Source organism: Phacochoerus africanus, chromosome 6 (genome assembly GCF_016906955.1).
Source record: "Phacochoerus africanus isolate WHEZ1 chromosome 6, ROS_Pafr_v1, whole genome shotgun sequence".
NCBI lineage: Eukaryota > Metazoa > Chordata > Mammalia > Artiodactyla > Suidae > Phacochoerus > Phacochoerus africanus.
This window is the reverse complement of record NC_062549.1, coordinates 115668100-115683404: the sequence shown is the minus strand read 5'-3', so window position 1 is coordinate 115683404 and position 15305 is coordinate 115668100. Positions and strand designations below refer to the sequence as shown.

Genomic DNA, 15305 nt, shown 5'->3' with positions numbered 1-15305 from the left:
GAGGTGAAAAAGGGATCAGGGAGTTCCCATTTGGCTCAGTGGGTTAAGGATCTAACTACTAGCCATGAGGATGCAGGTTTGATTCCCTGGCCTCACTCCGTGGGTTAAGGATCGAGTGCTACTGCAAGCTGCAGCATAGGTTGCACATGTGGCTTGGATCTGGCACTGCTGTGGCTGTGGTGTAGGCCAGCAGCTGCAGCTACAATTCAACCCCTAGCCTGGGAACTTCCACATGCCACAGGGCAGCCCTAAAAAGGAAAAAAAGGGGGAACAGATTTTTTGTTACCAGCTGCTGTGGGGAGTGGGTGAGTATGGAGGGGAATTGAATGAAGGTGGTCAAAAGGTACAAACTCTAAGTTACAAGTACTAAGGATGTACCTCATACCAAGGTATATTATATTTGAAATTTATTTATTTATTTATTTATTTATTTATTGTCTTTTTGCTATTTCTTGGGAAATTTAAAAGAGTAAATCCTAAGAGTTTTCATCTTTTTTTTCTTTAATTTTATATCTACATGAGATGATGGATGTTCACGAAACATACTGTGGTAATCATTTCATGATGTATATAAGTCAAGTCATTATATTGTACATCTTAAACTTATACAGTGCTGTATGTCAATTTTATCTCAATGAAACTGGAATAAAAAATAATAAATGTATATATTTTAAAAAACATATTTCACATCAATGTTGAGTGACCAGTAATAAGAAAAAATGAATAAAAATGGAATAAAAAATTATAAACGTATATATAAGGCAACTGTCGACAGCCATAAAAGGAGAAATCAACAGCAAAACAATAAATAGACATTTCTCCAAAACAAGACATACAGATGGTCAACAGGCATATGAAAAAATGCTCAATATCACTAATTACTAGAGAAATGCAAATCAAAATACAATGAAGTACCCCTTCACACCAGTCAGAATGGCCATCATTAACAAGTCAATGAATAACGAATGCTGGAGAGGGTGTGGAGAAAAGGGTACCCTCCTTCACAGACGGTGGGAATGTAAATTGGTACAACCACTATGGAAAAAAGTATGGAGGTACCTCAGAAAACTAAATATAGAACTTCCACATGATCTAGCTATCCCACTACTGGGCATATATCCAGACAAAACTTTCCTTCAAAAAGACATATGCACCCCTATGTTCACTGGAGCACTATTCACAATAGCCAAGACATGGAAACAACCTAGATGTCCATTGACAGATGAATGTACATTAAGAAGATGTGGTACATATATACAATGGAGTACTACTCAGCCATAAAAAGATAAACTAGGGAGGTCCTGTTGTGGCTCAACAGAAACAAATCTGACTAGTATCCATGAGAATGTGGATTCAATTCCTGGCCTTGCTTAGTGCGTCAGGGATCTGGCATTGCCATGAGCTGCGGTGTAGGTCACAGACACAGTTCAATCCCACGTTGCTGTGGCTGTGGTGCAGGCAGCTACAGCTCTGATTTGACCCCTAGCCCAGGAAGTCCCATTTGCCTCAGATGTGTCCCTAAAAAGCAAAAAAATAAAAAAAAATAAAAAATAAAAAAATAAACGAATGCCCATTTGCAGCAACATGGATGGAACTAAAGATTCTCACACTAAGTGAAGTAAGCCAGAAAAAAAAAAAAAAGACAAATACCATATGATATCACTTATCTGTGGAAATCTAAACATGGCACATATGATCCTATATATAAAAGAGAAACAGACCATGGCCAAGGAGAGCAGACTTGTGGTTCCCGGGGAATGGGGAATGGGATGCATAGGCAGTTTGGGGTTTTTCAATGCAAACAGTTATATTTGGAGTGGGTAGGCAATGGGGCCCTACTGTACAGCACAGGGAACTGTATGTGATAGGGTCACTTGCTGTACAACAGAAATTGAAGAAACACTGTAAATCAACTATAATTTAATAATGATGAAAAAAAAAGAATGAGGAATAGGGAGTTCCTATCATGGCTCAGCAGTAACGAATCCAACCAGTATCCGTGAGGATGTGGGTTCGATCCCTGGCCTTGCTCAGTGGGTTAAGGATCCAGGGCTGCCTTGAGCTGTGATGTAGGTCACAATTGCAGCTCGGATCCCGCACTGCTTTGGCTGTAGATTAGGCCGGCAGCTGTAGCTCTGATTTGACCCTTAGCCTGGGAACATCATATGCTTCAGGTGCAGCAAGAGGGAGGAGTAGAGGGTACAGATATGGAGAAAATTATGTCCCTGCTAAAATCATAACATTTTGGAAACAGCAGGTAAAGGATTTGAAGTTGAAACAATTAGGAAACACTTGTTAAAAAATAATACTAGAGAAGACCTTCTTATACACTGTTATTTTTTTAACAGAAATTATAAATATTATAAAAGGGTTCTGTGGAATGGCAAATGCTAAAATGCATCACTATGCAAAAGACCGTGCATCACTATGTAAAAGAGCTAGTTAGAGCACACAATGGAATGAAGGCGAATAAAATATATGCAATTTTAATTTTATGCTTACACTTTCATCTTCCTATCATCCCATCAACCTAGGAAACAAATATATGATGTTTTCCCCTACCTTGAGCCGTCATTCTTCAGTTTATGCAGGCTTAGTGCTGGTAACATTTGCCTTATCTAAGACCAGCTTGCCATCTAGTGACAAATACTGGTAACTACAGAATAAGGGCATGAGTTCTGTGCATACAAATTCATGCATTACCTCAAAATGTAAACCATTCTTTTTCTTTTTTTCCCCTGCAAATATTTACAGAGTTCCTATTATGATCTTGAAAGTAGATATACAATGGTTGGAGAAAAATTAACTTGGTCTAACAGTCTAGCGTAAAAGACATTATTCAAATAATCACCAATTAAATGTAAAAATAAGGAATATAACAACTGCTAGAACACCAACTCTGTGCTAGATTAATTCATTTACTACTTACAACAAGCCTATTATAAAGGCATTATTTTCATTTTATGGATCAGAAAACTGAAATAGATAGGTTAAGTAATTTCTCTTAGGTCACACAGCAGAATAGGCAGTTTCACTCCCAAATCTGTGCTTTTCATTGCATCTGAATGTAAAACTGAAACTGTGATATATGTGAAAAAGAGCAACATATTATTGGACAACATGCATTCATTCAACAAATATTTACTGAGCTCTTACAGTGTACCAGGAGCTTGTGTCACATCAAGGAACTTATACCATATATCGAGCAGCTTATATCATAAACACCCATATGCATGAACACATAAATACACATATAAGCATTAATTTATAATTTCTAGGCTGTTATACGTCAGGAAAGTAACAAGGCAGGATAAGTAATTAGTGATGGGTAGGTGGGAAGGCATGCTATTTCCAAAGCAGTTGTGGAGTTCTCTCTGAGGAAAGGACATTTGAAAAGAGACTAAATAAATGTGAGGGATGTGAGCATCTGGAAGAATGCTGGAGAAAGTGATAGCAAACATAAAGGCCATTAGAAGGCATTCTACATTTTTCTTTGGCGCCTCCACCAACCATCCCCAACCACCGCTGCAGCAAGAATGACTAAAATGAAGAGTGCAGGAAGCATAACAGTAGGATATGAAATTGCGGCGGTATCCAGAAAGGCTTTAGAGGACATGGTAAGAACTTCATATTTTATTCCAAGTGTGATTGGGAAGCCAAAGTTTCAAATAGGAGAGTAATTTACATTTTCTAAAGTTTACCCTCACAACTGTGAGTGGAGGATACTGTAAAGTATATAGAGTGGAAAATAAGAAAACTGCTTAGGAGGCTACCAGGTAAGAGATAATGATAAAGAGGTGATAAAGTCCAACAATAAATCATATCGAACTCACAAATAACTATAATACAAAAGAAACTGTGTCACAGTAGAGGGCACAAAATACACAGGACATTAAAGGAAGTTCACTTTTAAATGAGGATCAAGAAAACATGAATTATAGTCAAATAATGGAGGGACTCAAAGATTTAGGGAAATAAAAATTGTTTTATTTATGTATTAACCTTTTTATTCATTTTCTTCTCTGCACTTTCTTACACAGCTTCCAGGTAGTCTTCTAACAACTTATGTCAGTTTCCAGACTTATGTCAGTTTCCATCTGTCAATATGATTGGTGTATGTCTTTTTAAATGCCCTTAAAGATTTCTGGGCACCAAAAACGTTAAGAATGATAATAAATCTGCTTAAAGAACATCAAACTGTGATACATCCATAGTCTGACAAAATTATGTTTACGAATTTGCTACAGTAAGAGATTCTATAAAAGCATAACTGTGGAGCGAACTAAGGAAGAGCCAGTGTTCTCACTGCTTTGGGAGCAAGATGGTGTTGAAGTAAAATTCAAATAAGCAGTTCTTTGTTAGGATGAAAGCAGGCAGTGTTAGCAGGGCTGGATTAAGAAGTGGGTGTAGGGCCCTGTTTCCTTGTAAACTGTAAAGTTAAAATGAATGTGAAATCTTGTGTTTGAAAACACATTATCTGAAGTTTTGACCTTGAGTAAGAAATTGAGGCTACTTCTCCATGTCAAAGTGGACACATAACTCAGTTCCCCCGGAAATATGGGGATGTTCCCATCTCACCAATACGATTTCAAAAGGCAAAGTATGCCATTAGAGTTAATTAATAAAAAATGGTTTTTCTTGCAGTTTTACACTATATAGCTTTTAACATCATTTGATTAGAGCACAATTTTAAAATGCTAGTTATGCTTAAAATGCTACAGTTCAATTTAAGAAGGCTACGCAGCAGGAGCATGCCTGTAATGGCAATAAATGAATGAGGAGACCAGAGGAGCTTAGAGGTGAGCGGAGACAAACTGCCATTTGCTCAGACCACTTGTGAGATAGTTACAGCAGCTCTGAGCCTTCCCAGAAAAGTAAACGAAATCCAAGCTAGCAAATCACTGAAGGAGAGAGCTGGACTCTATGTGGGTAAGTTCGAACTAAGAGGATCATTTGCTTGAGTGAATGGCTCCAAGTGATTAGAAGCATGAAGGGGAATCATAAGTAGCCAGCTGGAAAGTACATCAACAATATCATGAAACTGTATGGTACATATATTGCAGGGCCATTTTAAAAAACCACCAAAGTGCCCCATATATTTCAGTGATTGCCATGAAAGAGGAAAAGAATAGCCAAGAGAGAACTACCTCTTTTCCCTGAGCTTAAAGCAGAAACAGAAGGTGAAGGAACACAGAAAGAAAAGAGAATGCCAGCTTCCCCACTACAGGTTTCCTTAGAGAAGGGTATAAACTTAGAAGTGAGATTAATATTTTAATTGGACTGGTGGTTAATTTTTAAAATCCAAATCCCTGACAGGGAAGGGAGGTCCAATGAAATATTTTTTAAGCTATAAAATAAAGGGTTTTTTTTTGGGGGGGGGGAGAGGGAGGCGTGGTGGTAGGTCCATGAGGTTCAAGTAAGTTCAACCACCAAGCCAACTGGTTACACACAGATGCTTTTATTTCTATAAGATAGATTCTGCTGTGGTCTGAATTATGTTTCCTTAAATTTCACGTGTTAAAGATCTAATGCCCAGTGTGATGGTATCTGTAGATGGGGCATTTGGGAGATACTTAGGTTTAGATGAGATCATGAAGATGGGGCCCTCATGACAGAATTAACGCTCTTATAAAAGATAAGCCAGAACACTCATTCTTTCTCTATCTCCCCACACAATATATGGTATTTTTTTAGACAGCCCAAGCTTCTAACGTAACATAGATTCTGAAAACAGAATTGCTGGGTTAAAGGGCATGTTTATATTTCATTTCAATATAAGGATTATTTTTCTGAAAGCTTGTGAAAAAATTTGCCCTCATATCACCAACATAAGATTTCATGTCTATGTAAAATGTTTTTACATAGGGAGTAAATCTACAAATGACTATTTGTGAGATCCAAACATAACCATCTCTCGATAAGCAACAAAGAATTTTGGCATTTGGTCTTCCATTAGCATGATAATTTTGCAATGAAACCTTTAGTCTACCTTCTTAAAGTCATCTTCTTTGGTGCAAATCAGTGAATTTACAATCCCTAGTTGCCATCAGGATGTATTTTAGTTTCCTGTAACATTAATTTATATGTTTTAACATTCAGTGACCATTAATCTACTTGTAAGGCACCATGTTAATGCTTGGAAAACGTGGAAATGAATACGGCAATTCCTATCTTCAAGGAGCGTACCAGAAATAAGTAAATTATGTACACGCTCAATTAAAAAATCTATATATGATTTCTACTTTAAAAATAAATGAGATGAAGACATAAATACTGCCTTGGGAAAAAAGAAAAGTGTTAGGTAGTAGTTGTTTTAAACTACTAAGTTTTGAGGTGGTTTATTACACAGCAACAGACAACAAAAATGCTGAAATACCTAATATATAAATTTGTTGAAATACCTGGTTTCCTGTTTTTTCGTTGCTGCAACATAGGATAGAAGAGGCAGAGATGGTTGTAGACTCACAAGGAACAATTTAGTAAAAAGGTATCATTTGAGCACCTGAAGTTAGGGAGTTAACATGCTGATATCTGTGGTAAAAGCATTTTTGAAAGTTTTAGCAAGTGCAAAGGCCTGTGTCATGGGGTCTAAGGTATTCAAGAATAGATAGAAGTTTACCAGTATATCTATGGCAGAGTGTGAAGTTGGGGGGGATAACAGATGAAGTCAGAAAAGTAGTCTAATGGGAGAACCAGATCATATAAGCCCTTATACATCAAAAGCTTTTAGTCTAAATAGGAGGAAAAGACACCAGAGAGTTTTGAAGATTTAAAAGACTCACTCTATTGTGATAAAAATATATTGAAGAATATATTAAATATAATATTACATGTGTAATAAATTTAAAATTTATAAATAACAATGAATAAAAATTACATATGTACTTTATGTATTTTATATATGAATAAATGCAAAAATGATATTTTATATTTTATAAAAACAAAGTATTACATATTTATAGATGGAAACTATTACATATTTATTTATACATTTATATACTGTTTATATATTTTACTAAGTATAAATATAATATATAAATAATTTTTTATTTGAGGAATTGGCTCATGTGATTATAGAATGGTAAGTCCCATGATCTGTCATTGGCAGGCTTGGGACCCAGGAAATCTGGTGGTGCAATCCAGCCCAAATTTGAAAGTCTGAGAACCAGGGGATGGTGTAAAGCCTGATTGCTCAAGATGAGCTGTCTCAGGTTAATCAGGGAGGCAGGAAAAAAAAGGAGTGATTCTTCCAGTTCTCCACCTTTAGTAGTATCCTGGACCTCAATGAACTGTATAACGCCCACCCATACAGGTAATGGAAGTCTACTGAGTTCACCAATTCAAGGGCTAATCTCATCTAGAAGCACCCTCAAAGACACACCCAGACACACAAACTGAACCATCTCAATGTATATTTTTTATGGTGGTAGAATGGACTTTGCTATGGTAAAAACGTTTTTTAATTAAAAAAATAAGTTAACCCTAAACGATCAGTACATTTACATTAAAAAAGTTAATAAAAGTTATTTCTAACATAGGCAAATTTTGGAAGGAGTCAAGCATCTTTGTTGGACATTTGTCATCCATGCGGTGACTAGGTTGGTATTCTACGCTGTATTTACCTTACAGTTCTATGATCTCAATGTGTGGGCTCCAGGATCACTACTTTCACAATCACTCTTCTGTACTAGTCTGGAATTGGCACGTGTTGCTTTCCTTAACAGCCCACTAACCAGATTGAATCCCATGATTCTAACGAGGGAGTTGGGAAATGAAGAGGAATATATGGAATAATTGCTGAACCTTACAGAGTCTGTTCAGGTGGCAGTGCCTTTTGAAAATCAAGATGAAACAGGAAACATGGTGGCAACTAGGGATGTTGTAAAAAAATTACTTAGACAATGAGGGCACCATGAGCTGAGAAAGTTAGGAAACCTCCGGGCTAAACCAAGCACAGGGAAAGGTGCAACTCAGAGCAAAGCACACCCAGTTCCACCTGAAAATGGGAGACATGAAAGCAAATTTTATCTTCTTATCCCTCAGGTCAAGCCTGATATGAAGGGTGGGTAAGAAATGTGACCTTAATGGAGTATGAAGTTGACATTTCAAACCAACTTGGACTGTTAGTAAACTGAAAGTGACCAAGATATTATGAAATCTTCTTATCCCTCAGGTCAAGCCTGATATGAAGGGTGGGTAAGAAATGTGACCTTAATGGAGTATGAAGTTGACATTTCAAACCAACTTGGACTGTTAGTAAACTGAAAGTGACCAAGATATTATGAAATCTGCCTGAACTATTATCAAGGGAAGGCTAAGGTGGATTTAATTGAGTACAATTAAAAGCCACTAAGAGAAAATGAAATTCTGTCATGTTCCTCTCACTGAGTTGTGATGTCTCTATTATAGAAAAGACCATTAAACTTATCTTGATGACTCATGTAGCAATACTTGACCATAGCAGGCAGTGGTAATATTAAAGTTAATCCATGCATGCATTCATTCATTGACTTTATGTCTAGTATATGCTAATCATATATATATTACACAGGAAAAAGCCTGCAAAGGACAGTGTTTAAAGTAGCATGCCCTATCCAACTAGTTTATCACTCTACCCTGGCTCTCTTTTTTTCTTTCCCTCAAAGTACTTATTTACTCTCCAAGAGGAACTCATTTACTTACATACCTGTTTGAGTCTGTCTTACTACTAGACTGTAAATGCCAAGAAAGGATCACCTTGTTCTCCTACCTCTCAATTTCTCAACAATGGGTGCCCCCATGGATCAACACTGGTCTCCCTTGGATATTAATATCATATGTGTTGATGCTATACGTGTATCCAGTGTTAATGTTTCTCCAGAACGCCATACTTACACATCCAACTGCCTAGCTGAAACATGAATACTGATGAGGTACTTCAAATTTAATGTGTTCCTCCCTCCCCTACAGTTCCTAACCTAGCTATACTTCACTCTTCTCATGCTCAGTGAATGACATTATCATCCTCCAAACTTCTCCTTAATTACTCTTCAAGTTTATCAATTATAATTTCAAGATACATCTCAATTCCTATTTCTTCAGGTACTGTCACCAAACTATTTCTAACAGTGTCTTTTTCTTTCTTTCTTTAGGGCTGCACCCATGGCATATGGAGGTTCCCAGGCGAGGGGATGAATTGGAGCCATAGCCGCTGGCCTACACCACAGACACCAGACAGTCACATCTGCGACCTATGCAGCAGCTTGTGCCAATGCCATATCCTTTATCCTTAACCCACTGTGTGAGGCCAGGAATCCAACCCACATCCTTGTGGATACTAGCATGGTTCTTAACCCACTGACCCACAAAGGGAACTCCCTAGCCGTGCCTTTTGCCTGGGCTACCCAGTAGCCCAACTGGTCTTTCTGCTTTTACTCCATTTTTTCAGAATGCAACCAAAGAGAAATTTTCATATCTAAAATGTAATCATTACATACATATACACATACACGCAAAGCCCTACTAAAAAAATTCTGTCCAATTGCTCTCCTGATAATCAAAACTCCAAACTAACCTACAGGGCCCTCAAGGCCTGGCTCTACATACATGACATTATGAGTGTGTTGGGAAGGAGCCTCCCCATGATTTTTAAATTCTTATCATCATTTATAGTCTGTTTGATCTATCATTTACTAGCTGTGTGACTCAAATCTCCTCGTACATTAGCGTCCTTAATTGTAAAATGGGGAGGAGTACCTACCCCTTACAATTTTTGTGGGGACTTAAATTAGGGTATCTTTCTCTAGAGGACGCCAATTCTGTGAAACGAACCACGCGCAGAACGAATCAGACTGCTATAAGTCTGATGATTCAAGAAAACAAAACATGTCTCAACCTTCTGTTCCTTAAACTGAGCTCGCTTGGCTACGAGGACGACCCTAAGCCTAATAACTTGCCAGGTCCAGGCTTTACCAGCCCCGGACGGTAGGCACACCCTCAAGACCCCACCTGCCAATCAGACTCAAGTTCCAGTCCGCCAGGATTGGAAACCCAATAATGCGCAGCTCGGCTCCCCGCTGGCGCCACGCCCAGACTCGCTCCTCGCTCGCACAGGCGCAGAAGTGACTTCTGCCCTTGGGGTTATTTCCTCGTTCGTCAAGGTAGCTGAAGTCCCTCCTACTTTCTTTGACAGTTTTTCTAATCCTCACTCCTTCCTCCGGGGAATTTTTGTTTTTAATACCTTCAGCAGCTACCTGGAACTTGAATCATTTTACTTCCCCATCGGTGTGGAACCTCGCCCTGCAGTCTGAGAAAAGCGTCGCCGAAGTATCACAGGTCCGCGGCGTAGGTCTCGCGAGAAGACGGCAAACTCTCGCGTTTTTTCTTGTTTTCCATAATCCTTAGCGCGAAGTGGAAAAACACGCATTTCGCTCAGCTTCGGTTGATGACTGCCGGGTTCACGCGTTTACTCTCTTGCTGGTGCTCGAGCGGAAATGGCGGCCCCAGAACAGCCGATCCCGATGTCGAGAGGATGCCAGAGCTCTGCTTCGCTTTCTCCGCCGCGGGGCGACCGAACCCTTCTAGTGAGGCATCTGCCAGCCGAGCTGACCGCTGAGGAGAAAGAGGACTTGCTGAAGTATTTCGGGGCACAGTCAGTGCGCGTCCTGTCCGATAAGGGGAGGCTGGTAAGGGCGCCCGGTCCCGAGCCTCGGGGGAAGGCCTTTGGCTGGTGGCCCGGGAGAGGAAGTTCTGACAGAAGAAAGACGGAAAAGAGCGAGGAAGATGCCCGTGCGTAGTGGGGGCTAGCCAGTCCTTTTTCTTTCCTTTCGAGAAAGCTTACGTCCCAAGTCAAGTTTTAATTGGCCCGAGCCTGGGTTCTTCGCCGCGCTGCGGGAAAGGGCAAGTGAGAAGGGCAAAGCAGAAGAAGGGAAAATAAGCTCAGTTGTATTCCATTATATCCGCTCATCCTGAGAATCTCAAAACTCCTTTGGATTTGGGAGTAATTCTCTTAGATTCAAGGGTACTCTGAGGAATAAGTAACAAAGCACTATTTTTTTTTTTAAATATTGGTTTATTTGTAAGCTAGCATTAAAACTTTCATCAAAATAGAAGAGAAAATAGGGTAAATTAGGAGAAACCTTGTTACAGGGTTTCGACTAGATTTTTGACGAAGATGTTCCTCATAAAGTTTCCGACGGACTCCTTTAGAAAACGATATTTTAAGACTTTTAAAAGTTCTAACACAGGAGTATACACAGTTGCTTTATTTTCTTTTACACCTGAAGATGTTTCCGGTGGATTTCTCTCCATGAAAATAATAACGGTGATGTTATGTTTCTGAAAGATGGCCTGTGAATGGGGCAAAACATCAGTGGTTAAGTCTCCCCAGGTGATTCTTATATGCAGCCAGGGTTGAGAATTACTGAATTGGAAGAAGAACCAGTTTTGCACAGTGTCATGTATACCAGCAAATATATTGTGTGTGATTCAGTTTAAATACACTTAATTGGGTTATCTTGAATAGAGTAGACAAAATTAGATATGCGGTGTATAATCAATAAACTTGTAAATGCTTGATTAAGATTTACAGAACCTCAGCATAATGATTCATTTACTTTGTACTTATTTTCCTCTTATAGTTTAAAAATATCTAAATATAGTTTATATTTAAAAATAGACTTCTCCCATTGAACCTCCATTTTAAGGAAAACTCACAAAAGGAGCATTTGCTTCAGAAATAATTTTCTGTTGGTGAGCATTTTAAAATTGCATTTGGCTATATAGAGAAATGTTTAGAGCTTTAGATGTTTTATAAATGGAAGCTATTTTATATTTTTGGATGGTTTAAGAGTGGTATAGTAGTTTTTTAACTTATGGACTGTAGAACTATTTGAAAGCCTATGTCAAATGTGCTGTATGTCCACACTTTTATATGGAAAAAAGTTATAAGGCTTTCATCTCAAAGATGTCCATCCAAAACTAATTCAAAAGCACTGTACTGAAATTAGTAGTTAAATGGTCTCCCATTCTTTTCTGTAATTTTATTAATGTGTGGAATCACTGTCAACTGGTATATCAGACTTCCTTAAGAGAAACTGAAATTAGGTATGTGCATATATGTAGTCTTTTTAGGGCCACACCTGTAGCATATGGAGGTTCCCAGGCTAGGGGTCTAATCAGAGCTGTTGCTGCAGGCCTATGCCAGAGCCACAGCAAGACCAGATCCTTAACCCACTGAGCAAGGCCAGGGATCGAACGTGCAACTTCATGGTTCCTAGTCAGATTTGTTTCTGTTGAGCCACAACAGGAACTCCTGAAATTATATTTGAAATAATTTGTACCTTAAATCTTTTTCAGAAACATACCGCTTTTGCCACTTTCCCTAATGAAAAAGCAGCTATAAAGGTATGGCTTTTTCTTCTCTATTAAAATTTTCTACAATTTTTCTCTTATCTAATCTTAGTTCAAAAATGAAACACAGTGTTAAAATGTAGTTTTTAAAAGCAAAAGCTTTTGTTTTTCCAAAGTTTGCCTCAAAGTCTACACTTGGTTTGTTAGTTGTTTTTGTCCAATGTTTAGGTATTTGGACATATGACTAGTAGATTAACTGGAATTTGAATTAAAACTGAATTGTAATCTCATGTAATTATAAGTAAGTTCTTAAAGGATGCAAATATTGATAATTATCTGTGTAACTGTGGCAAGGCAAGGTGTTTTAAATATTGAAGGGAATGTCTACATACACATATATATGAAGCATTTATGTATGTATAAAAATCTAGGGAATCATTCATAAAGGAGGTAGCCTTTAAGATAGACCTTTAATGATTAGTTGAATTTTGAAAACACACAGAGCAGAGCCTTCCAGGTTTGAAGAATACTAAATAAACTGTGGTGCATGGAAAGTTCTTAGTGAAGCCAAAACTAAGGGTTGAATGGAAATAGGGCTTGGAAGATAGGTTGAGTAAATTTGGGTGGAAATGAGAGCAGGACTGAATTTTATTCAGTAGTTATTCCTAAGGCATTTGATACATTTGAGCTGGCCAATAATTGTAATCAGGCCTGTGAAAGTTATCTGGTAGAGATCATGTAATGGATTGGATGTGGGAAAAGATTAGAGGTAGAACGACCAAATGCAAAATCAAGAGTAGAAATGTTCAAATGGCCAAGGCAAGAGAAACGATCTGAATAGGGCAGTAAGAAGACAAAGGAAGCTGTACATGTGGTAGAGATTGTGCTTGTCTGTCTTGTGATCCCTTTAGATGTTCAGTCATTGAAAGAGAGGGAATACTTGGATAATTTTGGCCTGAGTTATTGGGTTATTACATGAGGTGAAAGGGACAGAATTCAGAGAAGGCAAAAGTAGGTAATGAATTGTCATCTCTTTGCGGATTTGCTAGGCTACTTCCATGGAAATGTAAAAAAAATTAAAAATAAACATCAAGCGTTGAGGCAAGCTTAAAAAGAGTTTCTTCATGAATATGATTGCCCAAGGGAAGAAGAGCCAGCAGAGACAACTGGTGAGAGACATTAAAAAGGAAGTAGAACGAGGAAATAAATTCTCATGGATGCAAAGAGAGAAGCAAGATCCTGTGATGACATAAAATGTAGAATGAGCGCAGTACTTTTTATTGTGAAACAGTAGAAGTGACCCAAAGTTTCATCAGTAAGGGGAAGGAACACTTTATATTGTAGTATATCCATACATTGGACTACAACTATCAGAGAATAAGTCAAAAGAATATGTGTTAATAAGGAGTATAGCCTAGATAGAGTGCATGAATAAAGTTACAAAACATTATTATGTAACCCTGGAGTTTTGGGACATGAAAACTGTGTATATTAGTTTATGCATAGCACAGTATGTGGTGGAGCTATACACCAAATTGAATTATAAATGTTTTTCCTCTGAGGATGGGATTAACAGAAGACTTTCATATTTAATGTATTTTTTTAAGTACAGGAAATTTTTTTTTCAGTAAAGACTTTTTGAAATATAGCATAGTTATAGTTAACAGAAAACCATGTTGTTTTAGCATTGAGATTAACTTGTAGGAGAGGACATGGGACCAGTCATTGTCTTCAAAAATAAAAGGCCATGATTTTGAAAAGAAAAGAATGTGACATCCATTTGGAGAAGAAGAAAGGTGAAGCAATTCAACTCTGTTTCAGATAACCTCCACTGATACTGAAGAGGGTCTAGAGTTGATGTAGGAACTTGAAAATTATTGAAACATTTAAAAACTTGCTTTGTATAATGGAGTCAAATAAGGATGCATAAAAGTGGCAGAATAAAATTGTAGTGTCATTTAAGGCCTAAAATTCAATTTGTTTAAAAAATATTAAGTGCCTGCTGTGTGCTAGATCCTGCTATTGATCTTGGGATATATTAGTGAATAAGACAATGGTTTATGCCCTTATCAAAGCTTACATTCTCAAAAGCAGAGATAGACCATAAATAATAAACTTAATAAGTTGTTGAATATTTTAGAAAATGACAATTGCTATGGAAAAAAGAAAAAGAACAGTAGCACCAGGAGTGCTGAGTTGGGAGAGTTAAGCTATAGTTAAGGTAGTTAGGGTCATACTTTGAAGGAGTTGAAGGAAATTAGCTAAGGGAATAGCTGGGGGAAGTGCATTCCAGTAAGATTCGGAATAACTGGAAAGAAGGCTCTGTGGGAGCATGCCTGTCATGTTCAAAGAAGCCAGTGTGTCTAAAGCAGAAAAAATGGGAGCGGTAATTGGGTTCAAGGTCAGAGAAGAAAGAGTAAGAAGTATAGGTATTGTAAGGGCCCTAGACTGTACTCTGAGTAAAATTGGGGGCCACTGGAGTATTTATTGTAAGTGTAGGTATTGTAAGGGCCCTAGACTGTACTCTGAGTAAAATTGGGGGCCTCTGGAGTATTTATTGTAAGCAAAGCAGTAACATATTTCAATTTAAATTTAAAAGTATCACTTTGTGTTGAGAACAGATGCAAGGCAGGGAATAGTAGAAACAGGGAAATCTGTTTTGTACTGGTAATTCAGTCAAGAGATAAGGGTTTGGATTATGACAATCACAGTGGAGATGCTAAGAAGTAGTTAGATTCTGGATATATTTTGAAGGTGGAAGGAAACAATTTCTTGTTGGCTTGGGTATGCAGTGTGGGAAAGAAGTGTTAAGGATGATTCCAAGATTTTTGATGTAAGTAAGTGAGGGAAGGTAGTTCCCATCAACTTAAATGGGGAAGGTTCAAATAGAGACCCTTTGAGGGGGAGTGGGGAAAGAAGTGACTCTGTTTCTGAAGTGTTGATTTTATTTTTTTTCTTTTTTATTTTTTTTTGGT

At 37.9% G+C, this 15305-nt stretch overlaps 1 protein-coding gene and 1 long non-coding RNA gene across 6 annotated transcripts in view; one reads left to right on the top strand and one right to left on the bottom strand.

Annotated features, from left to right (window-relative positions):
- Positions 1-10314, bottom strand: part of LOC125129923 (uncharacterized) — a 269500-nt gene extending 259186 nt beyond the window's left edge. For both annotated transcript variants that reach the window (XR_007135597.1, XR_007135596.1), the window contains exon 1: positions 10220-10314. This is a non-coding gene — a long non-coding RNA (uncharacterized LOC125129923). The remainder of the gene's footprint in view (positions 1-10219) is intronic.
- Positions 10315-10320: 6 nt separating this feature from the next.
- RNPC3 (RNA binding region (RNP1, RRM) containing 3) overlaps positions 10321-15305 on the top strand; it is a 47564-nt gene continuing 42579 nt past the window's right edge. For 3 of the 4 annotated variants that reach the window (XR_007135593.1, XR_007135594.1, XM_047785166.1), the window contains exons 1-2: positions 10321-10664; positions 12337-12384. Coding sequence is in view for 1 of the 4 variants with exons in the window: in XM_047785166.1 (XP_047641122.1) it covers positions 10473-10664; positions 12337-12384 (240 nt within the window). In the remaining 3 variants the exon portion in view is untranslated. Of the gene's footprint in view, positions 10768-12336; positions 12385-15305 lie in introns of all 4 variants that reach the window. The other variant, XR_007135595.1, reaches the window with a different exon arrangement.